General features: G+C 37.4%; 2 protein-coding genes across 3 annotated transcripts; both read right to left on the minus strand.

The window, feature by feature from the left end:
* Positions 1-431: 431 nt before the first annotated feature.
* LOC135084893 (bromodomain-containing protein DDB_G0280777-like) lies at positions 432-10,739 on the minus strand. Of its 2 annotated transcripts, XM_063979634.1 has the most exons (7): positions 10,490-10,739; positions 5,005-5,039; positions 4,676-4,752; positions 2,101-4,130; positions 1,311-1,560; positions 931-983; positions 432-770 (listed from the first exon to the last, which is right to left on the minus strand). In XM_063979634.1, the coding sequence occupies exons 2-7, from the start codon at positions 5,037-5,039 to the stop codon at positions 597-599; spliced, it is 2,619 nt and encodes an 872-aa protein (XP_063835704.1). In that variant the 5' UTR covers positions 10,490-10,739; the 3' UTR covers positions 432-596. The 2 variants fall into 2 exon arrangements, with proteins under 2 accessions (XP_063835704.1, XP_063835705.1); XM_063979635.1 differs by lacking the exons at positions 5,005-5,039; positions 10,490-10,739 and having other exon boundaries at positions 2,101-4,086.
* A 2,657-nt stretch (positions 10,740-13,396) lies between these two features.
* On the minus strand, positions 13,397-14,250 carry LOC135084924 (histone H1.1, embryonic-like). The gene has a single exon (XM_063979670.1). It carries the CDS (start codon positions 14,228-14,230, stop codon positions 13,508-13,510), a length of 723 nt encoding a protein of 240 aa, XP_063835740.1. The 5' UTR covers positions 14,231-14,250; the 3' UTR covers positions 13,397-13,507.
* Between the last annotated feature and the right edge of the window lie 12,729 nt (positions 14,251-26,979).

The raw sequence follows: 26,979 nt of genomic DNA on the forward strand, positions 1-26,979 counted from the left end.
AACTAAAATTCATGCTAACCATCAGATTCTTAAATAATGTCCTGTTAAAACCTGAAATCGTCAGGAAAAATAATTATACCTAAGCGAGTCTCACTGTAAATCTTACACTTAAAAAATTACATATTGTAAAATAAAACTGAGACTGGTATTCTCAGATTGCCAGTAAAATACAATTGAGTACACAACTCTCCATATTTTTTTCAACTGGCAACACCGCACATTCATCCCTTTCCCTGCGTTCCCGAATACAATAAAATAAATAAAATTCATAATCACAAAATAAATCGTGCATCATCCGAAAATGTAAGTAGTCTTTTCATAATTTTAAATGCACAGTGACCAAAATGAGTCCAATATTGACCGAAATGTGTTTTTGTTTTTGATTTCCACGTGTCAATCAATTACTAACGATCCTAATCCGTGTAATCTACCTATCTAAAATCATATTAGTTTATCGTTCAAATGCTTTCTCCAAAGCACAAAATATGGATAAAATGTATCTATGATACAATAGGTCGTATACCTAAACAGTCATGAGTTTAAAAACATTTACAATTTAAAAATCGAATAACCTAACCTAACTAAAAAACCTGTTGCTAGCTTTTAACGAACGCGCATATTATTTCGGCCTGGTTTTCCTTGATGCCTATTGTTTGGAGTTGGGACTTGGAGACCAAGAAAAGAGACTCCCCGTCGATCTCGTGGTCTTCGAAGAGGACCGCAGCTTCGTTCCATTTGTGTTTTGAGAGGTGGGCCGCTAGCTCTGAGGTCTGTGAAGAAAAATCATTGGATAAATTTTTTGTTTAACAGTCCATTAAACTCATAAAGTTATTTTTTTTTAGTGGGTCCGAGTTATCAAATAACACTTCTAAAAATAGCAACAGTTTTAGGTAATTGTTTTTATATTTAATAATAATTGAACTAACTTACCCCCCAAGATTTGAGAGTTGCTGGAGTGATATTTGCGAACGGATTATCCAAATCTGAAAAGAAAGATGAAGATTTTTATTTTGTTAGTTAGAACAGTTAGATAATTATGTTAAATTTAAAGGGTAGGCTAGTAGGCTAATTTTGACTAAAAACTATACCTACTTAAACAAAGTCTGTCTAAATGATTTTCTTAAAGCCATTGACACTGGTGATCACAATTCGTTGTTTACAATCAATCAAGTCACAAATCACAATACAAAGTATTAAGCAATAAAATAACTTTTTGAAAATAATATACTTTACAAATGGTTCAACAAAAATAACATTCCTTTAGCCTTTGCAAAAGAATAATATCATTTATAATTCAGGACATAACATACCTCCTTGCGGAACTCCTTCTGCATTTTCTTCTGGAGCAACCTCTGGAACTCTTTCCGCGACTGGAGGAGGCTTGTTTTCATCATCATTCTTCTCTGTTTTGGGTGGTTCTTTTTCTTCTATTTTCGCTGTATTTTCTTCTACTTTCGCCGTCTCTTTCTTTTCTTTGGCATTTTTACTTCTATTCCTTGTTTTTCTTTCATTGTTAAGTTGAGGTTGGTGGACAATTCTCCTTGTTAGTGGTTCTCGAATCTGAAAGAGGTGAATTGTTATTTTTGTGCAGATAGCATAATATCAAGCTTGGCATTTTGACATTAAGTAGTTGTAATAGTTAATTACACTCGTCGCTGGCTAGCCAGTTCCTTTGCTTGATTTTTACTTGACACGCTGCCGCGTGTCTAGATACGAGTAGGATAGTAATAGCAATTTTGGAATAAAAATGTACTTAAAATCTGATTTGATTTGACTGTAGATACTTGAAAAACTTTGGTGTTTGGAACAAATCTCAAAACTCGATGCAGTATCAAGCATAGATTAAGGCTTTTGATTGGTTCTATTTAAATATTATATCAATAATGTAAACTGTGAAAGTAACTAAAGTACAGGTACAATAATCTTTCCGTTTAAATATCAGAAGCCTTATTTTCCTTACGGCAAAAGCTGAAGAACTGAGCCTTCCTGAAAGACCAATTAAAGGACAGAATCTATGAGATTGAATCGAGATTTACTTATAGGAGATTTGTAAAGGAAATTGGCAACGATCTAATGATTTTAAATAAATAGATAACTTACGGGAAAAGCAACATTCGATTCCTGAATCACAATGCCGTCCAAAACGTGGGTCAGAATGAAGTCTTTCTCCTGCTCGCACTTGCCCATTGGAAACATGCCTTTATTATTAGTCGTATTCAGGGATACATCCATATCCCTCTCATTCGATTCTACTTTACTCCCACCCTTGTCGTTTTTAACTAGATTGGTTATTTTAAACGGCTTATTACTCGTATTATCAGGTTCAACCTTGACCTCCTTTGGTATTTCTTTCGGAACAGCCTTGGGAACTTTAAAAGGGCTTTCAGGTTCTAGTTTTACCTTCTCAATTTTCACTTGTGATTCTTCTACTGGTGGTTTCACTTGACTACATGTTGGGTCTTCTTTCAGAGTGATTGTTATTTCACTAGGAATGGTATTCTGTTCTTTGTCAGTCAAAACTCGACCCCTAGCTTGTGTAAAGACAGTATTTCTTATTAACTTATCTTTATCACTCGTATTACATGAAGCGTCTTTTTTCTCTTCGGTCGGTTTAACCATATTGACTTTATCAATTTTGATGGCGTTCTGAACGCTCTGTATTAATTTTGTTATGTCTCTCGGTTCCGATGGCTTTTCATTATTATAAAACAGTATAGGCATGCTCAGTAACTGCTCTCCTTTCTTTGATACAGGAGTAGTGTTAGTTCCTGCATCTGTCGACACAATACTTATATGTTTCACTGGCATATTATTCGCGTTAACTTGTATAGCTGCCATTTTCTTGTGAATCTCATCAGGAGATTCGCTTTTTCTTTTCCTGTTGTTTTCTTCTGGTCTAATAGTGTTTTGCGTCTGCATCGGCATTATTGGTATATGTACATTTTGAGTGGCTGGTATATTAGAATTTACATTCATGTTTTGGTTGTTAAGCATGTTTTGTGTGCTATTGTGAGCTTGTAGTCCCATGGGAATTATAGGTAAATGATGCCTATAAGTTTGCTGTTGATGCTGCTGCATCTGCTGTTGTTGATGTTGCTGCATCTGTTGTTGTTGTTGCTGCTGGTGATGCTGTTGTTGTTGCTGCTGATGAAGCTGTTGTTGCTGCTGCTGCTGCTGCTGCTGTTGTTGTTGTTGTTGTTGTTGTTGTTGTTGTTGTTGTTGCTGATTCTGCTGCTGCTGCTTCTGATGTTGCTGCTGCATTTGTTGTTGAGTCTGCTGTTGAGCGTGCTGCTGTTGTTTTTGTTGCTGTTGCTGATGGTGTGGCCTTGGCTGAATGGGTCTATAAGCCTGGCTCATCACACTCCTCACGCCAGGGTTTGGCGGGTTGATTTTATTCACATTATGTGTTGGCGTGACTTTTCTTATCCTCGTTATTTGGGTGTTTGCAGCGTTCACAAACGTTGGCATTGAGACTTGGGAACTAGCTTCGGTTTTAATTGGCCTGTTAACCCCTTGGCCAAACGTTTGGATGTTAATCGTCTGAGGTATATTCTGCATTGGGTTTACTGTTAATACTTGAGACTGAGGCCTAGTCATTTGCGGCTGGTTAATTTGACTAAAGTTACCTTGTTGATACGTTGGCTTTACTTCTACTCTTGGAGTTTGACTTTGTTGCTGCGCTTGAGTAGTATTAGGTACAGGAGTTTCGTTCTGCCTTATCATGTTATTGGCCAAATTGATCTGTGTGTGAGCAGGCATTTGGACAGTAGCGCCAATGTTTGGATGTGTTTGAGCAAAGTTTGCCTGTTGTAAGCCTCTATCTTGCAGTTGTATATTTTGTCCAATATTCGTCTGGAAGTTGGTCAGCATGTTTTGCATCATCGGTATCTGTATCTGATTTGGCCTGTTCTCTTGAGGGTTTTGGACCATTTGCTGGGGGATTATCTGTTGATAGTTCTGGTATTGTTGAAGGAATAGCTGGTTTTGGTCTATAGGTTGTTGAATTGGCACAATATTGTTGCCAAACTGCTGGACGTAGTAAACAGGGTTTTGCGGCGGTCGGTTTTGCGCCCATGGTGGAGTATTCTGGGGGTTTATAAATAAAGTCTGATTGGGCTGGATTTGGTCTCCTGAAACAATGAATTGAGGATTCATTTAATGTGCAAATATTCCAAAAACTGTTGAACTAATAGCATTGGCATTTAACATACTGGGGGCTCTGGGCATTTAAGGATCAAGGTGGCTGTTTAACTGCTAGTATTTACAGGTTACTATTTTTTTTTGAGCAGGAGAGAGCCTCCTTAGGCGTCGAGCCTTAGGGGTGGAGACCTAGGCATGAGGCCAGAGTGCCCAGTAGGATAGAGGAGCTTTGGATCGAGATTTTCCACTTCTCCCCATTGAACTTGACCTTCACTGGTTGGGTTTTTTTATTAGCGGTCAAGTTGTAAATCCTGGCTACACAGGAGTTGCAGCGGTGGCAGTAAGAGAGGTGGGAATAGTCCCTTTCTTCCCATTGACCTGCCCTTTCAATGGCGGACTGTGACTATTCTACAAATACCCATTCATTTGTCTCACCAAATGCGGATTTGTGGAAGAAAATAGACGAAGAATAAAATGACAGGGTTTAATGGGGATAAGTGAAAGAATCTAAGTATCGTAGATATTTCTGAGTTACCTGGTTGGACTAATATCTGCGTCTCGTACACCAGACGGACGGGGCATAGCACCATCTGCTGTTGCGCTTGTTGTGCTCTGAATAAAAAGGATAGTGTCAACGTTAGAAGTATTTTTTAAACTTTAAAGCTACCGGCTTTTGGCATGCCGGAAGCTACTCCGAAAATAAATCAATCATGGATCATTATATCCAATATTCGTCCAAGTACTTATCCAATATAAAAAATGCATTTATTTTTCTACTTTTTAGTACCTACCTACTTTTCGATTCGTCGATTTTTATTTTTTATTATTATTAAAAAATAAATCAATTCTAATATTATTACTTACGCAATCTGATCATGTTGTGCTATTGGCTGTTGCATCTGAAACAATTATATTAAATAATTTATTAATTAGTTTAATAATTATTTAGAAAATATTTAAAAAATATAGCATACAGTAAAGTAAGTTTAATAAAAAAACTTGTGACGCATATCTACCTACAAAAAATAAGTAAACCATTGTTTTTTTTTTTAATAATACCTAACATCGCACACGCAAGACATTTTTAAATGAAAATTTAATTAAATTGTAATAGGTAGATTTATGCAAATTGGTAACTATGAAACCCTGCGCAATTTTTACGACGCTACAACCCTTTCGCACTTGGCCATAATATTTTACCTAACAATAAAATCACTTCAACCTTGAACTGATCTGTCACTGTTAAACAAAAGGTGTTCCGATGAACATCCCTTATCTAGAAGAAAGGGAATCTTTATTTAACATTAAAAAGAAAGTATTTACAATAGAATACAAAGGCGACTAAGGGACAAATACGCGAACATCAGGCCTCCCCAACCCGTCTGGCCAGCGTGGGGAGTGTAGGACGAATCCTCCATTTGCCTCTGGTAAATTAGAGGGTCGTGCTCCTGCAGTGGAGACTGAATGACCTGATGATGGTGATGATGATGAACAATTTCATTTAAATAATGCCCTCGCTAAGAATAAAATGAAAGAAGCTTTGCTCTTTCAACAAATGTTTGTGACAGGTTAACTCTAAAACTACTATTCTTATAATACAATTCTTTCACTAGCTAAAAACTACATTAATAAATAGTGATATGGGATACATTTTATTCCAAGGGATTAGTCCTTCTTTAAACTAATCGAAGTCTAAACGAGCGATGTCGCAAAACTTGCAAGCAGTCATCTCTGCGGCCTAGCGCTTAACAACTCTGTTATATTAGTGCCTGAGGTATGGGAGCGGCAGGGGGAGGGGTGACATTGACATTATTATGACGTGACAGTCACAGAACATACAAATCTGAAGCTCATCTGAAGTTTTGATGACGTTTGACGTTACAAAAACACCTGAAGCATTGACTCAGTTAAGTGCTAGGCCTATAGTAAAAGCAGCAATGCTGCATCGCATACCGTAACGTAAACGTTTCGCCTCGCGGTTGACAGCGCGCGAAACGCGATGACAGCGCGCCAAACGCGATGACAGCTCGCGAAAGTCAATACGATGTTGATCCCTTTCCGAGTTGATAAGTCTGTTATGATGACCCTAAACCATTGGTTCCCAAACTTATTTGAGACGCGCCCCTTTCGACCATTCAAATATTCCGCGCCCCCCCTCCTCCAGTCAAGATTATTTATTGGTCGTATTGAGCAGTCTGAATGCATTCTCTCAGCGGTCGCAGGTTTTGTACACTGATGGCCCGCGCCCCCCTTTAAAGGTCTTTGCGCCTCCCCTGGGGGGCGCGCCCCACACTTTATTTTTATTTGTACAAAAAACACATACAGAGTACAATCAACAAGGTACATTTACAACCAACAATAAATACAGTTTTAATCTAGATTGTAATTCAAAAAAGTGTTTCTTTACTTTGGGAACCAATGCTAAACCGTTTGGACTACAGTCGCAATCGTAATATGTAATTTGAAAGGCCTGGAATTAAATTGTTTAAACGAGAATCGAAGGGGTGAATCGGGGTTCCTTTCATGTGAAATACTACACCTGTCTATACGTCACAAAATCACAATCGCAAAAAAAAAACAAATGTAAAAAAGTCACAGTCGCAAAAAAATAAATTCTCAAATAGAAAAAAGATAACTTTGATACTACATAATAATCATAATTGTATGTAAATTAAATTAAAATTATTTTATTGAGACCTCCATAGTCCATAAATTCAAATTTCTACATTAAAATAAAATTATATCATTATTGCATTATTATTTATTAAAATAAGTTAATGCATCTTCATATTATTTGAAATTTTAAACGTAGGTTTAAAAAAAGGTAATATAATTTTAATATTACTACATTTAGAACACTATACTGCACTGTTATTTAAAGAAAATACAGTTAAAAAAATATTTTTAATCAATATCAAAACAAAAAAAGATAACCAAACATCACCTATGACCAGGCGGGAATCGAACCCGGGATCTCTCGCGTGTAGGGCGTATTATTTCTCCCTACGCCAAACGCGAGCGCGCCCTATTCAAAAAGTGGCTTGAAAAAAGTTTTTGTGACGGCAAAAAAATCTTTGAATTTGATACAAACACATTATAATACAAAATTATATTTTTAAAATAAAAATATCCGGTGTTTTAAATTTTATTTAAATATAAAAAAAATATCTAAGGGTTGTCGTCACACACAAGTTAAAAGTTAAAGAAAAAACAAACACAAAACTATAGGTAAAAAAACATAGTAATTCTAAAAAAAATTTTCATAAATCGTAAAATAATTTGCTAGGGTTGTCACACACAAGTTACAAAAAATATAATTCACTATTATGTTATAATGATACAATTTAGACAAACTAATTAAAAATTGTGTGAGTTAATACTCATTATAGGGATAATTTAATTTAGATGTATTTTCCTTATTACCGAAATAATTACTAAATTTATAACTACCAAAGTTACATGACACTTGACAGCATTCCATTCATAAAAGGGTGACCTAGTTTTTGTCACGTGATATTTTGTTTGACATTAGGAAATTTGTATCGGTGTCACTAACTCAATAATCCTATCAAATATTCAGACCTAGGTAGTCTACCGCCATCTTTGTCTAACTCTATTGCATAAACCGTCTATCTCGCTCGCACATTCATAATTTTTTCATTCCCAAATGAATTATTCAAGAAATAGGGCTTGGAAACACTGGCGGCATACATTATGCTTTCTGCGAAGAGGGTAACAAACCAATTTATAAGCTCTAAGTGAATAAACCTTATGAGCTTACAAATAAGGTCCACATTTAAATGTTTCACAGGTCACCCTAAACTAGCCACCCAAATGCAGTTACATCGAACGAATGTAGACTCTAGCAGGAAGTAAATAAGGGCTATAAAAGCTGTATATAGAACTTGGGTGGGAATAATAATCTCCCAGAAATGGCGGCCGACGTTTTTGTCATTTTTTTGTCGTAGGGACGGGGCAGGTAGAGGTATTATTATTATATCGATGTTGAGCAGGGAATACGTAGTTATCGATTGTATTGAGACGTCAAATATTGGAAATGGATACTGTGACAGGGATTTTATCGATACTTTTTTGGGTGATGCTGTCGATTTTATGTACAGACCATAGGCCATATTAACACGAATCTCGTAGAATGACTATAATTATGGAATATGGAGGAAAATGTTATGAATAGCAATACGAATGATTTTTATGATTTTGTTAGCGCAAATAAGTATTAAGGTAAACGTGGTTTTACCTTTAAGAGCAGCAAAAACTTGGTATTTTCCACAAATGGCATATGTAACTTATGACGTCAAAGTCAATTGGAAAATTTGGAACTATTGGATGTTGATCAAGTGTTCCCTTATTAAAGTGTTAATTGAATTGATAAATTATGTGAATTCCTTAATAATGTCAGGATAATTATGAAATTTGTGATACTGAATAAACATTTTTCATTCTTTCTTTCAGGCAAGGACTTTTTATACTGAATAAGATGCCACACTGCATAGCTGCAGCGGTTTTATATGTCACTTTTTTAAGAATTATAGGGTTCACCATGATATTCCAGCGGCGACGGACGATGTACGAACCTGCGTTCCTCGAGTCTCGAGTTCTCAGAGTCTAGTCGAGTCGACCCGTCCACTACTATAATTTGAACCTTATTCACTTATCATAAGGTTGCAAACCAGTGAGCATTTCCAACGGATTGTGCCTTATGTTGTGCTCTCATTAAAGGCCCTTTCCCTAGGAGACATCCTGTTTTTTGCAGGATCTCGTATCGTATAATAGTATACAATATATCGAACATTCTCTTTGCAGAATCCCGCAAAAGACCGATCTATCCACGTTCGAATTGGGAATTAAAATTTTAAAACACACAGTGGGCTGAGTGCGAGTTTACATCAAACGTAAATTATAAAAAAATATGAAAATAATAGTTCTTGAACGTTTCCCGCTAGGGGCGCTGTACAATCCGTCATACATTTAATTTAACGTGCTCATTAGTAAGGCGTTTAATGTAAACTTACACTAGGCCCTCAGTTGTGTGTTCACAAGACAGTCCCAATTTGCAGAATCCTGCATTACTGAATCCCGCAAAACTGGGTCACCGTGGGAAAGGGCCCTAGCTTGATAGCTGTTGCTGTTATATACTTAACAAAACGCACTCGTGTGGACATTCGCATCAGCTATTACATTATTATCTACTTAATTGTAAAATAAAACCTGATCTAAGTCTCACTAATGATAAAAAGTGTTACATTAATACATAGCATAGCACAATATCAAATTCTGTGATCAAGCATAAATTTCACTTCAACTAATTACAATACGCATTTAGTTAGATTCGTGAATCAAACTATTAATATAATGATTAATTAATATTATCGATAAATAAATACATGACCGCCGCCGCTGGCCGCTACCAATCGATCAACATGGAAAGCATTGGGGGAGGCCTATGTTCAGCAGTGGACGTCCTGTGGCTGAAATGATGATGATGATGATGATGAAATACATGACGCATAAAATATCAATTTTATTAGATGTATTATTGCAGAATTGACACGCCTCAGTGAAATCATTGTCCAGCAGTGATTTATGTTATTGTTTGTTTCCAAGTAGAAGGATAAGAAAGAATCATATTTCATAATAATAACGTATTTACTTTTATCTTCAAAAGAAATGTATTGAAAATGACGTATTTTCATTCACCTTACATTTTAAAACAATTTTACTATCGATATAAATACTATCGACAAACTATCGACTCGAGGGGCATCTCTCTTTTAAATATAGGACGCCCCAGGGGCGCACCGTGGCCCTCTATAAATAAGTTCTATAGGTTAGAGGGAGATGGCACCATACCCAATCAGGTACAGGACAAAAAGGGACAAACAATCTTATCCAATTAACGTGACCAAGGTAATATCATATCAAGTACAACTTTGAGCCTTATGCACTAAGTGTTAAAGATTTATTGTCTTCATTAAGCATTATATCGCAAAGTATGAATGGATATAGCAACACACATATAAGGTAATATACAAAATGTTTCCTTAATTACTGTAAACAACAGCCGTCTAATTAAAACTCACTAATTATTAAGAAAAACCGAATTAATTAACCAATTCAGGCCAAAATACCTTAATTATACACTCATTAGTGCACGATAGTCAATTTCTCAGTATATTACGAGCTCATTTCAAATTTCAAACGCAGCAAATAATGATATCGCACACAAATTCTACGGAAATCGAGTTATCGACACTCCAGACACGCTATATTCGACACTAAACGACAAAATAATCACACGTTTCGAGAAAACACGTCAAAATCCACTCACCTTCAAGTTTATATCACGCCACAACACCAAAAACAACAGCACACGTTAAAAATGTATTAAAATGTCTCCAGAGCACGAACGCCAGACATCTTTTCGACACAAAATGCATTCACGAATAACACGAGAGAGCTATCGGGTTTGCAGGGACCTCGTACAAAAAACACGCGGCGACACAAATATAGCGACAGTATCGCTTATCTGTCGCTAAAATACTCGACAGTCTATCGATTTAAGGCTCCAAGAATCGTTAGTGGTACACGGGAACCCGAGCCAATGGCGAAACAGCGGACGACATCGCACCGCATTGGACGGCACTGTGTTCCAAATTCAAACACGTTTCATGACCCCAATTCTGCCAACCGAGTCTAAACCGCATGAACAATAAACAATTTATCTCTCTCTGGCTTAGGCTTATCGCGTGTATGCAAGAGCGAGACAATCGTTGTTTTTAATTCAACTTTAAATAGAAAGGTTAAGTGGAAGACGACTTGTTTTTTTACAATCAGTCGATTGTGTGCTATATTTTTGTGACGTAAAGTCGATATTCAATTTGCTCTTTGCTAATCGCCGGAGAGATGACGTCAACTGCTTAGTATGGCTGACGGATATTTTCAATGAAATGGGCCTAAAATACTTTGTGGAATTTTGCTGATCTTTTGTAGCGTTGGTTTTGCGTTATACAATGCAAATGTATTGTTTATAACAGAGAATACAAGCAGGAATATAATACTGATACACTATTAAATAGTTCGTGGTTATATTTTGTACAATTTATGAATTGTAAACAGCTATCAGATCCTGTTTTATAAGTCAATGTTTTTAGTATTATATTTTTCTAAATTTTATTTCAGATAATGATTTTTGACGTGTGTGACAACCCTAATGCAAGTTGCAATTTAAAATTGGGTAAAGTTTGTAGGTACCCAATTTCATTTAGATTTTATGAAATGTAGGTTGCAATATTAATTTTTTTTTTAAATTTTACCTTGAGGCATTATTATTTTGTAATAACTTAATATTAGAGGTAACTCGTACACAATAAAATTGCGTAGCAAAAGGAAAAAAAATCCAGTGAATTTTTTACCATTGAAAATTTTTAATAAAGGAATGGTTGTTTTTAAGACTTTTGGCAAATATTTAGGCACGGTTTAACAAATTACCAAAATAACATTAAATTTTGAAATGGCTTTTAGTAAAAAAATAATTTGCGGATTTTCTCCCTTGCTACCCAAGTACCCACTAATGTCGTCGCATATTTTTGAAAGATGATGATTTTTTTTATCGAAAACGAGGAAGCTCTTGTCCTCAATCTCACCTGATGGAAAGTGATGATCAGGCCGAAGGTGGAAGCGAGCTTCACTCGGAATCCTCAACACAGAGGAACTGGCTATCTTACCTCTAACTGCCGGAACACGACAATGCTGTTAACATTGTTGTTATGGCGACAGACTTAGGTAAGATTGTGGTAGCTAGCCAGGCGGACGTAGAACAAGCCCTACCACCAACCAAACCGAACATAAAAATCTGCCCCCACTGGGATTCGAACCCGGGACCTCTGGATCTGATGGTTGGTCTTACTGTTGCACCTTGGTTATGTTTTTTAGGTTTACTATTCCAACTACAATTTTTTAGTTAGATGTGCTGTCAAGTTTATTTTATTTGAGAGGTTTTAGAACAATTTTATTTATTTGATGGTTTTATTAGATCTTCAAGAGCCTTCGAAATAAGTTTGTCCGTTCAAAATGCACGAAAAGGCACGAAACCACATTTTTTTTAAACCTAATTTGATTTAAAACATATTTTAATCAAACCGGAAATTAAAACAATCACATGAAGAAAAATTATGTGTAGGAGGTTTTCTTTGGATTCGAACCCAGACCCTCGGATTTGAGTACAACTCAAACCACTAGACCACAGAGATTTTATTGAAATAAATGAGAACACGAAAATGTGTGAGATGATAATGTCTTGTAGATAGGCTTATTTAGATACTAGCTTTCCGCCCGCGGCTTCGTCCGCGTGGAATTTTGTCTGTCACAGAAAAACTTTATCGCGCGCGTCCCTGGTTCAAAAACCTGGATAAAAACTATCCTATGTCCTTTCCCGGGACTCAAACTATCTCTATGCCAAATTTCATCAAAATCGGTTCAGTGGTTTAGGCGTGAAAGCGAGACAGACAGACAGACAGAGTTACTTTCGCATTTATAATATTAGTACCTATAGATTAGTTAAATATTTTTATTGAGGTTTAAAAAAAATGGTAAAGTAGGAGACAAGCATTTGTTAAAAAATATTTTTAAGGGGTGAAATTGTTTTGCCCTGCGATGATCGTATTTATTTATCTTGCAATGTCGGGTAGTCATATTTTTATTTAATATTGAATTACCCTTCTTTTTTGTATTTTTAGGTTGTGTGAAACAGACAGCAGTTTGTTCTCTTTTTTATCTTAAAACATTTTGTAGGCGTATTTATTTATCTTGCAATGTCGGGTTGTTATATTTTTATTGAATATTCAATTACCCTTCTTTTGTTTATTTTCATGCTGTGTGAAACAGACAGCAGTTCGATCTCTTTTTAAACATTTGTAGGTAAGTGTCTAACTGTCTACATTTTAATTATAATGTTGTTCTACCTTATTTTTGTTTCATTTTTACGTTGTTCGAGACAGCTACATGATCCTTCTCTGTCTAATTTTGTAACATTAAATTATTTCTGTGTTGTCTGAAAAAGATGTAATAACTCTGTCCCTTTCTAGCAATTAGAGCATTTTGTATGAGAAGGTTAATTTTTTAATAAACTACACGCAAGATTAAATTACAGAACGAAACAAAACTAAATTCAATCTCTAGCATAGATTGACTTTATGGATTTAAGAGCCTGTTTTGTTATTAAATAAAATACCAAGTATAGTTTGTATAATCATTTACTGTCACCGATTTTTGTATTTACAAATTCACATAATCATAAAATTAAACATTTAAACATTCAATAATCAACAACATAATCAACATGTCGATTTTAACTTTTCGACTTCGGTTTCATTTTTGGCGGTTTTATGATTGAACCGATACTTTTCCTTTTCATCATGGCCGCCCTCTTTTTGGCGGGAGTCTGCATCTCTTTCGCCATCTTGGATTTTGTTTTTTTCTCTTTAACTTCTTTTTTTTCTGCCTTTTCCTTCGCTGGCTTTTCTTTCTTCGATTTTGCTTCGACCTTCTTTTTCGGTGGTTTCTTGTCTATTTTTTCTTTCTTTTCTTTTTTCTCGGGTTTTTCTTTTGTCTTCTTTGGTTTTTCGGTTTCCTCCGAAGGTTTTGGTTTGGGTTTGGGTTTCATTGCTTTCTTCTTCTTAACAGCGCCTTCTTCTTTCTTCTTCGGCGCCAGTTTGAAGGACCCCGAAGCGCCGATGCCTTTGGTCTGCATTATCGTTCCATCTTCCACACCCATTTTGAGGTTTTTCTTTATAAGAAAAGTTATTCTATCTTGATTGACTGTGTGATTTTCCATAATGAATTTTCTTATGGCGTGAAGTGAGATTCCCTTTCGAGTTTTCTGTTCTGTTAAAGCTTCTATGATCATGTCTTTTGTGGTCTTCTTGTTTGGGTCTTGGCTTTTCTTCAAGAGTCCTTCTGAAGGAGATTTGGGAGGTTTCTGTGTGGTTTTCTTCGCCAGCGCGGGTAAAGCAGACTGCAGTTCGATGTCCGATTCGCTTTCGGACGATTCTGATCCGGACGCTGAAGACATTTTGAAGTTATTAACGAGGGCTGCCGATCAAACTGTTTTCTAGGTTTTCTTTGGGTTAGCTAGTGCGAGGCAATACCGTATAGAGAGCCTATGATTTTGAATGTAGAACTAATGTGAGTAGTTCGAAAAAGAGTATTTTAAATTGGTACTACCGCTGTTTTGTCATTGTTAAAATAAGATGGATATATCCATTGGTCTCTCTTACGCCTTTCAACCAAGTGTTAGTAGCTATTCTTGATGAAACGTACCTATGCAAGAAGCCAGGTTTTATCTAACTTTCCATGTATGTACTTAACACAAGAAATCTAACAATGTAACTTTTAAATAAACAACTTGAAAAAATCTAACTGCCTAAGGCGGGAATCGAACCCACGACCTTTCGCTTGCCGGGCGACTGCTCTTCCATCTGAGCTGAGAAGCGACTCTAATCGCTAAGAAATTTTAATAACTACCTAGGTAGGTACTTGATGTAACTTTTGTTTGTGTTTCTTGCCAGCTACATTCACTAAAGTTCAAATAGCTGATAGTATTAGTGTTAATGACCATAAACGTTTAACACAGTAAAATGCAGTTAATGAGGTGTTTTTACTCGTCCAGTTTTTATCTAACTGCCTCTGAAAAACTTGAGAAAAACTTGTTCTAAAACAAGTTTTTCTCTCTTAATAAAACATTGTATCATGACTACACTATCGCCAGTAATTCACAAACATTACCTACTACAGTGCGCGTGGACGCACAGGGTGACACACGAACCAATCACAGAGCTCTATTCAACGCTGTGCGTTCGATTTGCTGCTTCACTGAAGCAAGCATCGTTTGTGAATACGAGCGTATGTTTTTGGGTAGGTAAAAGTAGCTATAAACTATTTTGTGTTCCACTACCTAAATCTATGAATATTGAAATGATATTTACCCAGGGGGAGCACCTGCCTTGCCCTGGAAATTATTTTTTATTGTCCTACTAGCGGCCGCCCGCGACTTCGTACGCGTGGATCCCGTTTTACCCCCCTTAGGGGTTGGATTTTGCAAAATCCCGTCTTAGTGAGCACCTACGTTAAAAGGAACCCCCATGCAAAATTTGAGACTCCTAGCACTTGTAGTTTCTGAGATTTAGTGATGAGTGAGTGAGTCAGTCAGTCAGTCAGTCAGTTTCTTCCTTAGATAGGTATCTAAGTTATTTAAGGCTGGATTGCACCATCTTACTTTAACTTCAACAATCGTCAAAACTCACTCCAGCAAACTCCATACAAAAACACCGGTTATTGTGATAATTGTGGTGCAACAACTCAGAGTAAGTTTTTTTTAGTCAAGCAAGCAAGAGGACTTTGCTCGCTGTTTCTTTACGAGATCGAATCAGAAATGAAGAGATCCGTAAACGAACTAAAGTCGCTGACATAACCCGACGGATTAGCAAGCTGAAGTGGCAATGGGCAGGGCACGTACGCAGAACTGACGGCCGATGGGGCAGCATGGTTCTGGAGTGGAGGCCTCGTACCGGATAGCGCAGCGTAGGACGTCCACAAGTTGGACCGATAACCTCATAAAGGTAGCAGGAAGGCGCTGGATGCAGGCCGCCAATAACCGGCCATTGTGGAAATAATTGGGGGGAGGCCTATGTTCAGCAGTGGACGTCCTGTGGCTGAGATGATGATGATGAAGAGTCAAGCATTTATTTAATTAATTAGACGTGTAGTCTTCCATCTAAAACAAAAACTACCTTCCAATAAAAGCCGTGGAAAAGAGACAAAAAACTAGGCAGTTTTTCCTTTTTAACTGGCTGAAATAGAAAGTGTTTTGATCTCTTCTAATGTGCGAAAAATGTAGGGTAGTTAGATAAATAATTTAGTCTTAGCTTTACGATTAAATCATACTGAGCTTTTTATAATCTTATTTTGTATCATAGGGCCTTATCATCTAACGTTAGAAAATGAAAATGTTAAATTAACGAACAGCAAATAGAACGCATCTAGCGTTGAATTGAGCTCTGTGATTGGTTTGTGTGTTACCCTGTGCGTCCACGCGCACTGTGAGACCTCATAGTAATGTTTGTGAATACGGGCGTAAATATCGTTTACGTTATTGTATTAGCTATTTAAAAAAAAAACAAAACTGCGCCGTTACGGCTTGTAACAGAAATAGTACCTTTAATGTTATGAGAGTTATCCGTGCTCAGGGTACTGTGCTCTCGGGTACTGTTCTCTGCGTGTTAAGATCTTATGAAAGACATAATACTTATTTATACACTCAGGAACTTTTCTGCCCCAGCGGCCATCAACTCTAGAGCTATGTGCCCCGCCCACTGCTACTTATGTGATGTTATATCGCGTTTTCGCGAAGCTTTCCGAACGCTGTTCTTACATAATATAATCCTACTTTATTTAATGGATTAATGTAAGACACCCCTAGAACACAGACTTTTAAAAGGCCGATAGTTGGGTCGGGCCGTTAATCACTATGAACGTGTATGGAAGTGCTCACATTACTGATTACACCGATCTTAGAATAATCAGTCTACCCTGCCAGGGCCGGATCTACCTATGGGCTGATTGGGCTGCAGCCCAGGGCCCCGGGGTTACAAGGGGCCCCCAGATCCCGCTAAAAAGTAGGCCATAATTTGAAAAAAAAAAAAAATAGTTGTCTGTAAAGTCGGTTTACGGACGATATTTTTACGTGTCAACGTCATAAGAAGTTTCAGCCCAGGGCCCCACAAATTCACGATCCGGCCCTGTACCCTGCAAAAACAAACTTAACCTATAATCCATATAAAATCGTGGTCAAAAAGCGTGATAGATTAAAATAGGTAATACTTTACTAAAAGAGAAAGCACCACCTTGTTTTAACCGCAACAGTAACACTAACCGGTTAAACCGGTGCTTTTTGTATGGAGTTTGACAGATTTTTGACGTTTGTCAAAGTTAAAAAAGATGGTGCAACTCAGCCTAAAGAAATTATTGTGTTATCCAAAAGCTGCACGCGAGTTAACAGACAAAAACCTTGTCTTCAATAAGTAATTGACCTAAAAATAAACATGAAACCGGAATGGCAGGCTGCGATCTTAAAGCTAAAATGGCGGGTTCAACGCGTAAAATATTCGAATGGCAGTTATTGGCCTGATTAAAGTGGTGGGGGGATCAATACCATCAATACTATCATTCGATATGAATACAATACCTACTTATAGTAGTAATCTGGATGCAAGCGGCACAGGACCGGTCTTTGTGGAAGTCCTTGGGGGAAGCCTTTGTCCAGCAGTGGACGTCTTTCGGCTGAAACGAACGAACGAACCTATAATAGTTGTTGCAATTCACGAAGGCGAGTGAGCTTTGCAAGTGTGGTGGCTCGCTAAGTACTGTCCGTTTTCAAAAGTTTCGACAGACATAATTATGTGCATGTAGGTAGGTACACGTAAACCCATAAATAAAGCTCACTCGCCTTCGTGAGTTGCGGATCTACCTATACCTATTATAGTTTACTTTTATTTCCTGTAATGAAAAGAGGCTGACAAAGGTGACTGACACCTCGTTTCTGAATTGAGTTTTATATTTAGTTTGAGGCTCAAGCCTGCTACTTGACTACTTATGTAGGTATGAACTATAAAAGGATTTTGTATGAACTTTAAGTAGAAAATGAGCACGTTTAAAGCTAAAAATCTCAATTCAAATACCGGGAGTGAGATACTTCCGCCACATCTTCTTAGCACAGCTGTTATGTTGTGTCAGTGGCATAGAAAAAGTGGTGTTTGAGTCAACTATACCTATAAGTAAGTGCCCTGAAAAATATTAAAGTCTGTCATAGGTATACAGAACGAAGCTATAGAGCTTGATTTTGTATTAGGATTGAAGATTTTTAATTGTTGAATGTCGTATTTTTAAGACCAATCACATTTGAATTGCGTTTTCAGCGTTGTTTTGTATCAACAGATCTTGACCTGATGATTTCTTCAGTCAGTAGGCAAGATGCTTTGGAGGGTAGTTGAAGAATCAACCCTGATTTTCTTCAACTACCCTCCAGCCTTTAACTTATTATTTCAACTTATTCTAAGTACCCGCACCTTCGTATTTTCATTTTCATCGCGCGTGATTCACGACCACTATAATTATATTATACCTGATTTCTTACCAAATACGTAGGTACCTATGATGTTTTAGAAATTATTGGGACTATCTGGGACGTGTAAAAGTGCTTTTTAAAAACCTATTTGCAAAAATAAATGAGTTTTATTGAAACTTTCGTCCCATTTCACTCCCTTCGCTTTCGTATCAAAAGTATCTTATTAAACTCAGATTTTTAATTCGACGGAATTTTGACATTTCAGAAGTGTTACCAACATTGAAACATTCCCACTAAGAATGGAGAGCATTTTCACAAATTAAAAAATAATCCTTTCTTGAATTTAAGGTTTCACTTGAAAAACTAAGGCTTAAAAATGTACTGATCATTTCAAAATGGTTATTTGAATTTTTATTATCATATTTTTGAAGTTACAAAAAAAATTGGGAAATTATTTTTCTATTACTGGACTCCCTGGCCAATAATTCATGGGTTACAAACCTTTTTTATGAAAATCATTTTGTTAATAAAATCTTAGCTTCATAAAATAACCAATTTAACAAGATGCCACTTTTATAATCCAAGTTGATTATGATGACGATAATGATGATTGATGATCAATACATATTTTCGTTTATGATAATATGTTGTTTTACTGTGTTAAAAACACGTTTTTTTCTATTTAATCTCTAAAATGTACATAATAATTAGTGTACATTGAATTCACAAAACAAACAATAGTTCATTAAACCTCTGTACCGTGATTCGAAGCATATAAACAATATGAGAATGTCGTACTATTTGCCTCTCTTTCTTTCCTCTTGTCAGTGTGTATATAGCCGTCTCTGTCGCACACCTCCCCCCTCTGGCCAGGCAGCGTGAGCGCTGCGCGCTTTCGTTTTTTGCCATTGGCGTCTTTTGCCTCGTCGAGTGCACACCTCTCTTCTAAGATACCAGGTATCCGTAGGTAGTGCACAAATTAGAAACTTTCCTGAATATTCAAATAATTATTGAAACTGAGTTTTGGAATAATTTTATTTCGTATTTTCCAACTACAGAAACTGTAAGTACAAAAATATTTTGTTTACGATTATACCCTCAAAGTATAAAATTTTCTTTTAACGGTTTTACCGTTCGATAAAAATGTGTACCTAATTAAAGTGTGTAATTTAAAGTGTGTATTTTTAGCTGTCTGTTAAAATGAATAATCTAGATCAGATTAGTGATCCCAAGCCCGGGCCTAGTAATGAGTTTGATTCGGATTCGTCCACATCCACGAGTTCGACTTCAAGTCGCGATGATAGAAGGCGTGCCCGGAAGCGTAAGCGTAAAAATCGACAAGACGATTTACTGGAAAGGTTAGTCAAAGAAATGGGAGAATTACGCAATAAATTGAGTACCCCCCGATCTCAAAATAATTGTTGTTCTGAGATCGACCTAAATGTTAGCGGGGAATTATTCGGTGAGTGCAGTGAAGTGGAACATGCCGTGACAGATTTTACCGTTAATGTGGGTACGTCGCTAAAAGAAACCACATCTAAAACAAGTGCAAACCATACTAATACAATAACTCGTTTGCAAAGATTTAACTCTCCGGAATGGAAGGAAATCAGGTTTGCTGAAGTACAAAAGCAATATATTAGTACACCAGGTTTCACCCATCTGGAATGTAATGACGAAATTACTATCTATGACAAAGCAGCTGACCTTGCATATGCGGAGCGTTCTTATGCAGCTCTAACAATGGCGGCGGTCAGGCAACAGGAAGCTTTTCAGGAAGGCTTTCGAAACTTTTTATCGTGGGCGCGCAGCCCCGAGAATCTTGCGCATGATAAAATCTGCGACAAAGTTAATGATCTTTTTACGAAAGGTGAGTACTGTAAGGTATCCAATGACATGTTGCAATTAATATGTGGACGGCGAGCTGATTTAATTGAGCAACGAAGGCACGTCATCCTAAAGTCGGTAAAGGATCCTTTGGTAAAATCGAAGTTGCAAAAGATACCACCGTCATGTCAGAACTTGTTCGCGGCAGAACAGTTCACAGACGCTTTAGAAAAAATCGGCGGAGTTAAGCGGGCGTTTTATCCAACTAAGACCATAAAGAAAGCCTCGCATTATGCTGAATCCGCAAAGCCTGCGCAAGGCTACAAACACACTCGCGATAACCAAACCACGCAGGTTTGCCCGCATAATGCCTGGAGGATTCAATCGTGCTGTCAAAAAGCCAGTTCCGCGCAGGAACATCATTATCACAATGCTGAGTACCCGCAATCATTCAGATATGATAATAGAAACGGTAATTTTCGTGGCAAGAGAGGAGGTCAGAGACCCTCTGCCACTCAAAAATCCAGAAAACGTGAGGCCTCTTCATCCAATAGAGACTCACAACACAAACGACGCAAATATTGACTCGAGTCGCTTCAGAGCTGGACAGCTTCGACACAAGGTGAACAGGTGGAAAGAATTGGGCGCACCAATTCGAATACTACGCATGATCGAAGGCTATCGTATCCCATTTCTCGAAAAACCGCCATTAGTAAAACCAAACCTGTCCAGTTCTGCATTTCAAACTTTCGTGACCCCCGATATGACAGCAATCATAAATCAGTTGAAAGTGGAACAGGTTTTGGAGGATGCGCAATCCAGTCCGAGTTTTGTGTCCAAGATGTTCCTCACACCAAAAGGATACGGATCGTGGAGACCAATATTCAACCTAAAAGGTTTGAACGATTATGTGTACACACCTCAGTTTCGCCTCATATCCGTGTACAAGGTGCCAGATTTCCTTCAGGACCAAGACTGGCTAGTGAAAATAGATATTTCACAAGCGTACTTCCACATTCCTGTATCAGAGAGTCACAGGAAGTTCCTCAGACTCATATACGACGAAAAATTGATGCAAATTACTTGCCTTCCGTTCGGCCTAAGTTCAGCCCCAAGCGCTTTTGCCTCTGTAACAGCCTGGATTGCGCAAAAACTCAGGGAAGAAGGTCTGCGAGTCCTCATCTATCTCGACGACTTTCTCTTAGCCAACCAAAATCGATCGTTGCTGATCGAACAAACCCACTACGCGATTCACCTACTCCAATATCTCGGCTGGGCGGTAAATATGACCAAATCGATCTTAGATCCTCAGAAAAAGATCGAGTATCTAGGCATAACTTGGGAGCCTTGGAACAACCTAAAGAGCTTACCTGCGAAAAAGTCGTCCCACATTGTCGAATTGATAGAACAAGCGTTGAGTTACCAGAAAATGAACAAGGCAGAAATCCTATCTCTCCTAGGGATCCTCAACTTTGGAAGTTTTGCAGTTCCACGAGGTCGCTTACATACAAGGTATCTCCAAAAGCACAACTTGTCCATACCAGAAGACGAGCATCGGTACCCCTTGTCTCCTCAAGTGATGTCCGAGCTCCAGTGGTGGATGGAGAATTGCAAAAGACCATCAGCGATACATGCAGAACCTCCCACATATTTCCTAACCACAGACGCGTCCCAGATGGCCTGGGGAGCCCGACTCAACAATTTAGAGTTATCCGGGACATGGTTACTAGAAGAGCAAGACCTACATATCAACCAAAAAGAGCTACTAGCTGTATGCAAGGTTCTGGAGTTAAAGAGACATGTTCTATCGAATCAATCGATTCTTCTTCAATCCGACAACCAATCTGTGCTCGCATATCTAAGGAACGAAGGCGGCACCAAATCGACAGCTCTAATGAATTTGACCTTCCGAATATATCGGATTATGGACAATCACAACATATCCCTTGTAACTCATCACATACCCGGCATTTACAACAGCGAGGCCGATCACCTGTCACGAAACATGACTTCACCGGAATGGCACCTTCTGCCGGAAATAACGGAGATAATATTCGCCAAATGGGGAGTCCCGTGCATAGATCTGTTTGCGTCCCAAGTAGCCCACGTGGTGAAACCATATTGCTCCATAAACCTAGCGGACAGGGATGCAGAATTTCACAACGCCTTTTCACGCAAGTGGAAATTTCATCTAGCGTGGGTATTCCCACCTCCTTGCCTTATGCCCAGGGTACTGAACCACTTAAACACTGCGAAGGGAGTGTATTTAATAGTGGCACCCAGATGGGATCGTGTGTTTTGGCGACCGGATCTCAAGAGTCGAGCCCTAGACCCTCCGTTCACGATCCGGGACCCTCAAAAAGTCCTCATAGACGCAACGACGGGCTTACCGCTTCCCAAAGCCAAAGAAATGACCTTGGAAGTTTGGCGATGTGGGGGTGGACAGAAGAATTATCTGGATGGTCCAACGAACAAATAAACTTCTTAAAGTCTGCCTGGAGAACCTCAACATTACGCTCGTATAAACCAGCATGGTCGAGATGGGTCTCTTGGAGTCGCAAAAACAATATAAATACTTGTAGTCCGTCAGGGTCGGACTTGGCGCGTTTTCTTATTGACCTTTATCAAGTAGAAGGACTGGCCTATAACACAATATTACTACATAAATCCGTAGTGGCAACTCTATGTAATTCAGATGCTTCTAAATTATCAAATAATTCTGTCGTGAAACATGTTCTGAAAGCAATTTCACTTAAAAAACCAAATAAAATTAGGGCCCCAACATGGGACATTGATATAGTGGCCACATATCTCGCTAGAGCAAACGTCAACACGTCCAGTATGTATGAAACATCAAAACACTTGGCGACGCTTTTGTTATTATGTTCGGGCAGAAGAGTTCATGACCTAACGCTGCTACGTATAGACGCAGATCATTGTATACTTACTGAAAACTACGTTGTTTTTTGGCCTGAGTTTGGATCCAAGACCGATTCAGCTACATATCGGCAATCAGGATGGAAGTTACTACCAAATACAGAAAATCTGCATCTGAACCCTGTAACCTGGATAAACAGACTGATCACTCTCGCTGCAACAAGGCGGGAAGTAGCTAAAGTAAACCATTTATTCCTAACTGCTTGTGGGAAACCAAGACCTGCATCACGAGCTATTATTGCCGGCTGGATAAAATCTGTGTTAATGTCAGCTGGTATCTCGGCTACCCCAGGAAGCATAAGAGCCGCAGTTGCTTCAAAAAATTGGATAAATAATGTACCAATCGATGAAATCTTAGCCCGTGGTAATTGGCGGGCAGAAAATACCTTTTCGAAGTTCTATCGACGTCAAGTGATGTCCTCTCAAAATAATCCAATCAATAAGTTATTTGAAACAGTGCCTTAATTATATTATTTTGGTCCTGTATTGTATCAAATTTCCTTTTGGTTGTCACAATACAACCTTTTATGATTGTGTAATTTCAATAATAATATGATTCCATTGAATTTGTTAAGTTTTTGGATAAATAAAGAAAAAGAGTTTAATTTTGTTCAACGGTTTTATTTCTTTTTTGTAACTGAATAATAGGTATTACAAATAGTCGCACACCTGATCACACATACTTAATATTTATTCTTCACCTCTAAGCTCAACTTAGTTCAATCCTGGAATATTATGAATGTAGTAATTAATTACATACACATAATCATTAGATATCACCTTGGCAATCTCCTCGGCCAGGCGATAATAAACACATCTCATATTGTTTATATGCTTCGAATCACGGTACAGAGGTTTAATGAACGTGTTTTACCTACCAATAAAACACACATTAAACCACTTACCTGATTCGAAGCATAGTTTAATTGCTGCCTGGCTAAGCAAAAGAGCACAATGGCAAAAACGAAAGCGCGCAGCGCTCACGCTGCCTGGCCAGAGGGGGGAGGTGTGCGACAGAGACGGCTATATACACACTGACAAGAGGAAAGAAAGAGAGGCAAATAGTACGACATTCTCATATTGTTTATATGCTTCGAATCAGGTAAGTGGTTTAATGTGTGTTTTATTGGTAGGTAAAACACGTTCATTCTTGTAAGTTGTACTTGATGAAATTTCATTTCATATTATTTATTAATAATTCAAAGCAAAAAAGGCTTATTACATCTGAATTGTCAAAAAATGACAGCTGTCAGAATTCCGTCGAATTAAAAATCGGACTTTAAGTCCTTTCTCCAAGGTCCAGTAAACCTCCTACTATATTCATCAATTAAATTACTTTTGTATAATATTTTGTTTGAATCAAATGCCGTCCAATGATAGACAATCATCATCATCATTTCAGCCATAGGACGTCCACTGCTGAACATAGGCCTCCCCCAATGCTTTCCATGTTGATCGATTGGTAGCGGCCTGCGTCCAGCGCTTCCCTGCTACCTTTATGATGATGATGGACAATGGTTTCCCTAAATACTTCCACGACCGATCCCGTTCCCGCGCTGCCCGCATCCAGGTGTTTCCCGCGACCTACACCAGATCGTTGGTCCACCAATATTTATTCGTAAGGAGGGTAGTCAGTGAACCATTTGTATCACCTATTCCGGAAACGAGGGTAAAGGGTGTACGATTGTGAAATCTTTGGGCGCAGTGGTAGAACTCGTTTACTACGCGAGTTGTTGCGGGTTCGATTCCCGCACCACAAAAAACTCGTTTTAATCTGTTTTTTTTAAGAGTTAATTTATTAATAATACCTATGTTGGTTTATGTAGGTATGCTCTTGTGTAAAAAATGCTTTGCCTGGTTTCAAAGTTAATGGCGTTTCTTTTCACGACATACATACGCCCGTATTCACAACACAAATGATGACAATGCTTGCTTGTGAAGCAGCAAATCGAACGCACAGTGTTGAATAGAGCTCTGTGATTGGTTCCTGTGACACCATGTGCGTCCACGCACACTGTGAGACCTCATAGTAATGTTTGTGAATACGGGTGTAAGTAATTTGCTTTGAGTAGAAACCATAATTTCATTTTATGTTAAAAACAATATTGTGCAAAACCCAGGGAACTCAGAATAAAATCAAAACCACATGCGAAGTACAAAATGTTTATTATTTTTTGTAGTAAATTACTTTACTTAAACTAAATTAGTCTATACTTAAACTATTTTAAAGCGCAATGGATCTATACTTTTTAATTTCGGTGAGTGGTCAACGGAAATAAACGTTTAAAGGAAATTACAATAGACTTAAATAATATACAGGGTGGAATTTTGAAATGCCACCTGGAGGGAAAGTACTCTTAATACTGTAGATAGAAAATTTTACTGAAAGATAACATTCCTTTATTTTATAAAAGAAAGAGAACTGAATGAATGAGAATGCAGTTCTATTTCTTTTAAAAAATAAAGGAATGTTTTCTTTGAGAAAAAATTTCTATCTACAATATTAAGAGTACTTTCCCTCGAGGTGGCATTACAAAATTCCACCCTGTATTTATAATGCGCATTCAATTTTAGTCATAGATATAATCCTGTGATTGGTGTAATAATAGTAGAAAAGATATTTAGTAGAAACCATTGTAGAAGAGAAGAAAAACAAGGTTGGTTGAAGAGTTATTTTTGGATTGAAATATTAAGAACATTGCAATAAAAATACTGGCCTAATTTTCAGAACACAATTAATCAGAAAAAAAAAAATTTTCGACTCTTAAAATTCTTACTACCGCCTGTTAACGTCCATCGCCTCTATTTGGCGTCAAAACGTCAGATTGCTCTTTAAAAAAGTGAAAAATAACTATACCAATACACTAACAGACAAAATTTAAATTTTTTTAACGAGTAATCCGCCGTTTGGACGCAAACAGGTGCCATCACCTTACTAGGTAAAATTCTATACAACTTCATGCACTCCCTATATACATCTTAATGTCAACCAATCTATAATATCACTGTGTTTTAAAAATCTAGCATAGCCCAGCTGTGGTTTACATATTATACTAAAGTACAGCATGTCAGATTATTATTTTTTTTTATAATTGGCTACCTATTTACTTTTATGCTACAAAAATGCATAATAAATTGTATAAAAACTATTTTTATTGGGATAAAAATAAAATTAGTCATGCACATAATATATGTTATAAATCAAGTGTATACAAAAAGCATTTGTAATATAATTTCATGGTATAAATAAATAAACCTTAAAACTATGGAAATATCAAGGCTACAAAGAAACAAAAAAAAATAGAGATATAAAGTGAAAAAAAAAAAACATTTTTTGAAATACTTGATTCTAAACGAAGTTCAGCAATACCGCAATTTGAACTTTATGTCCATACGTTTTTAGGTTTAAAATTGCTCAGATGAAACTTAAATGGTACCTAAATATTGCTACATTTTGAAATATATTGCCTTGTATTAAGATATTGAATCGGTTATTGGAAAAAACTATTTTAAATGCAAACAAGATCAGATCTAAATGGTCTCTAAATCTCAAATTAATTACTATTAAAGTTTCGAGCAACAGTTTTACTGCAAAACTAGCGGCTGCCCGCGACTTCGTACGCGTGGATCCCGTTTTACCCCCTTAGGTAGTTTCGTAAAATCCTATCTTAGCGGATGCCTACGTCATAACATCTACCTGCATGCCAAATTCTAGACCGATTCGTCCAATGGTTTGGGCTGTGCGTTGATAGATCACTATGTCAGTCAGTCAGTCAGTCACCTTTGAGTTTTAATATAGATATACCCTTTTACAACTGTAGAAGGTGGTCTTTAGCTGGATATTATGCCATTGTAAAAATATTAAATGTCATGCTAGAATTAGGAAACAATAATAATTGTTAATAAACATAATAATAATAGTAAATATAGCTGTC

The sequence above is a fragment of the Ostrinia nubilalis genome, chromosome 27, assembly GCF_963855985.1.
Source record: "Ostrinia nubilalis chromosome 27, ilOstNubi1.1, whole genome shotgun sequence".
NCBI lineage: Eukaryota > Metazoa > Arthropoda > Insecta > Lepidoptera > Crambidae > Ostrinia > Ostrinia nubilalis.

What these genes read in the sequence shown, in the direction of transcription:
- LOC135084924 (XM_063979670.1), bottom strand. Translation starts at nt 14,230, where the DNA reads ATGTCTTCAGCGTCCGGATCAGAATCGTCCGAAAGCGAATCGGACATC.
- LOC135084893 (XM_063979634.1), bottom strand. Translation starts at nt 5,039, where the DNA reads ATGCAACAGCCAATAGCACAACATGATCAGATTGC. An exon ending in AGAAGGAGTTCCGCAAGGAG is followed by an intron (nt 984 to 1,310) that starts GTATGTTATGTC and finishes CTTTCTTTTCAG; the next exon opens with ATTTGGATAATCCGTTCGCA. An exon ending in CAACTCTCAAATCTTGGGGG is followed by an intron (nt 771 to 930) that starts GTAAGTTAGTTC and finishes TTTTCTTCACAG; the next exon opens with ACCTCAGAGCTAGCGGCCCA.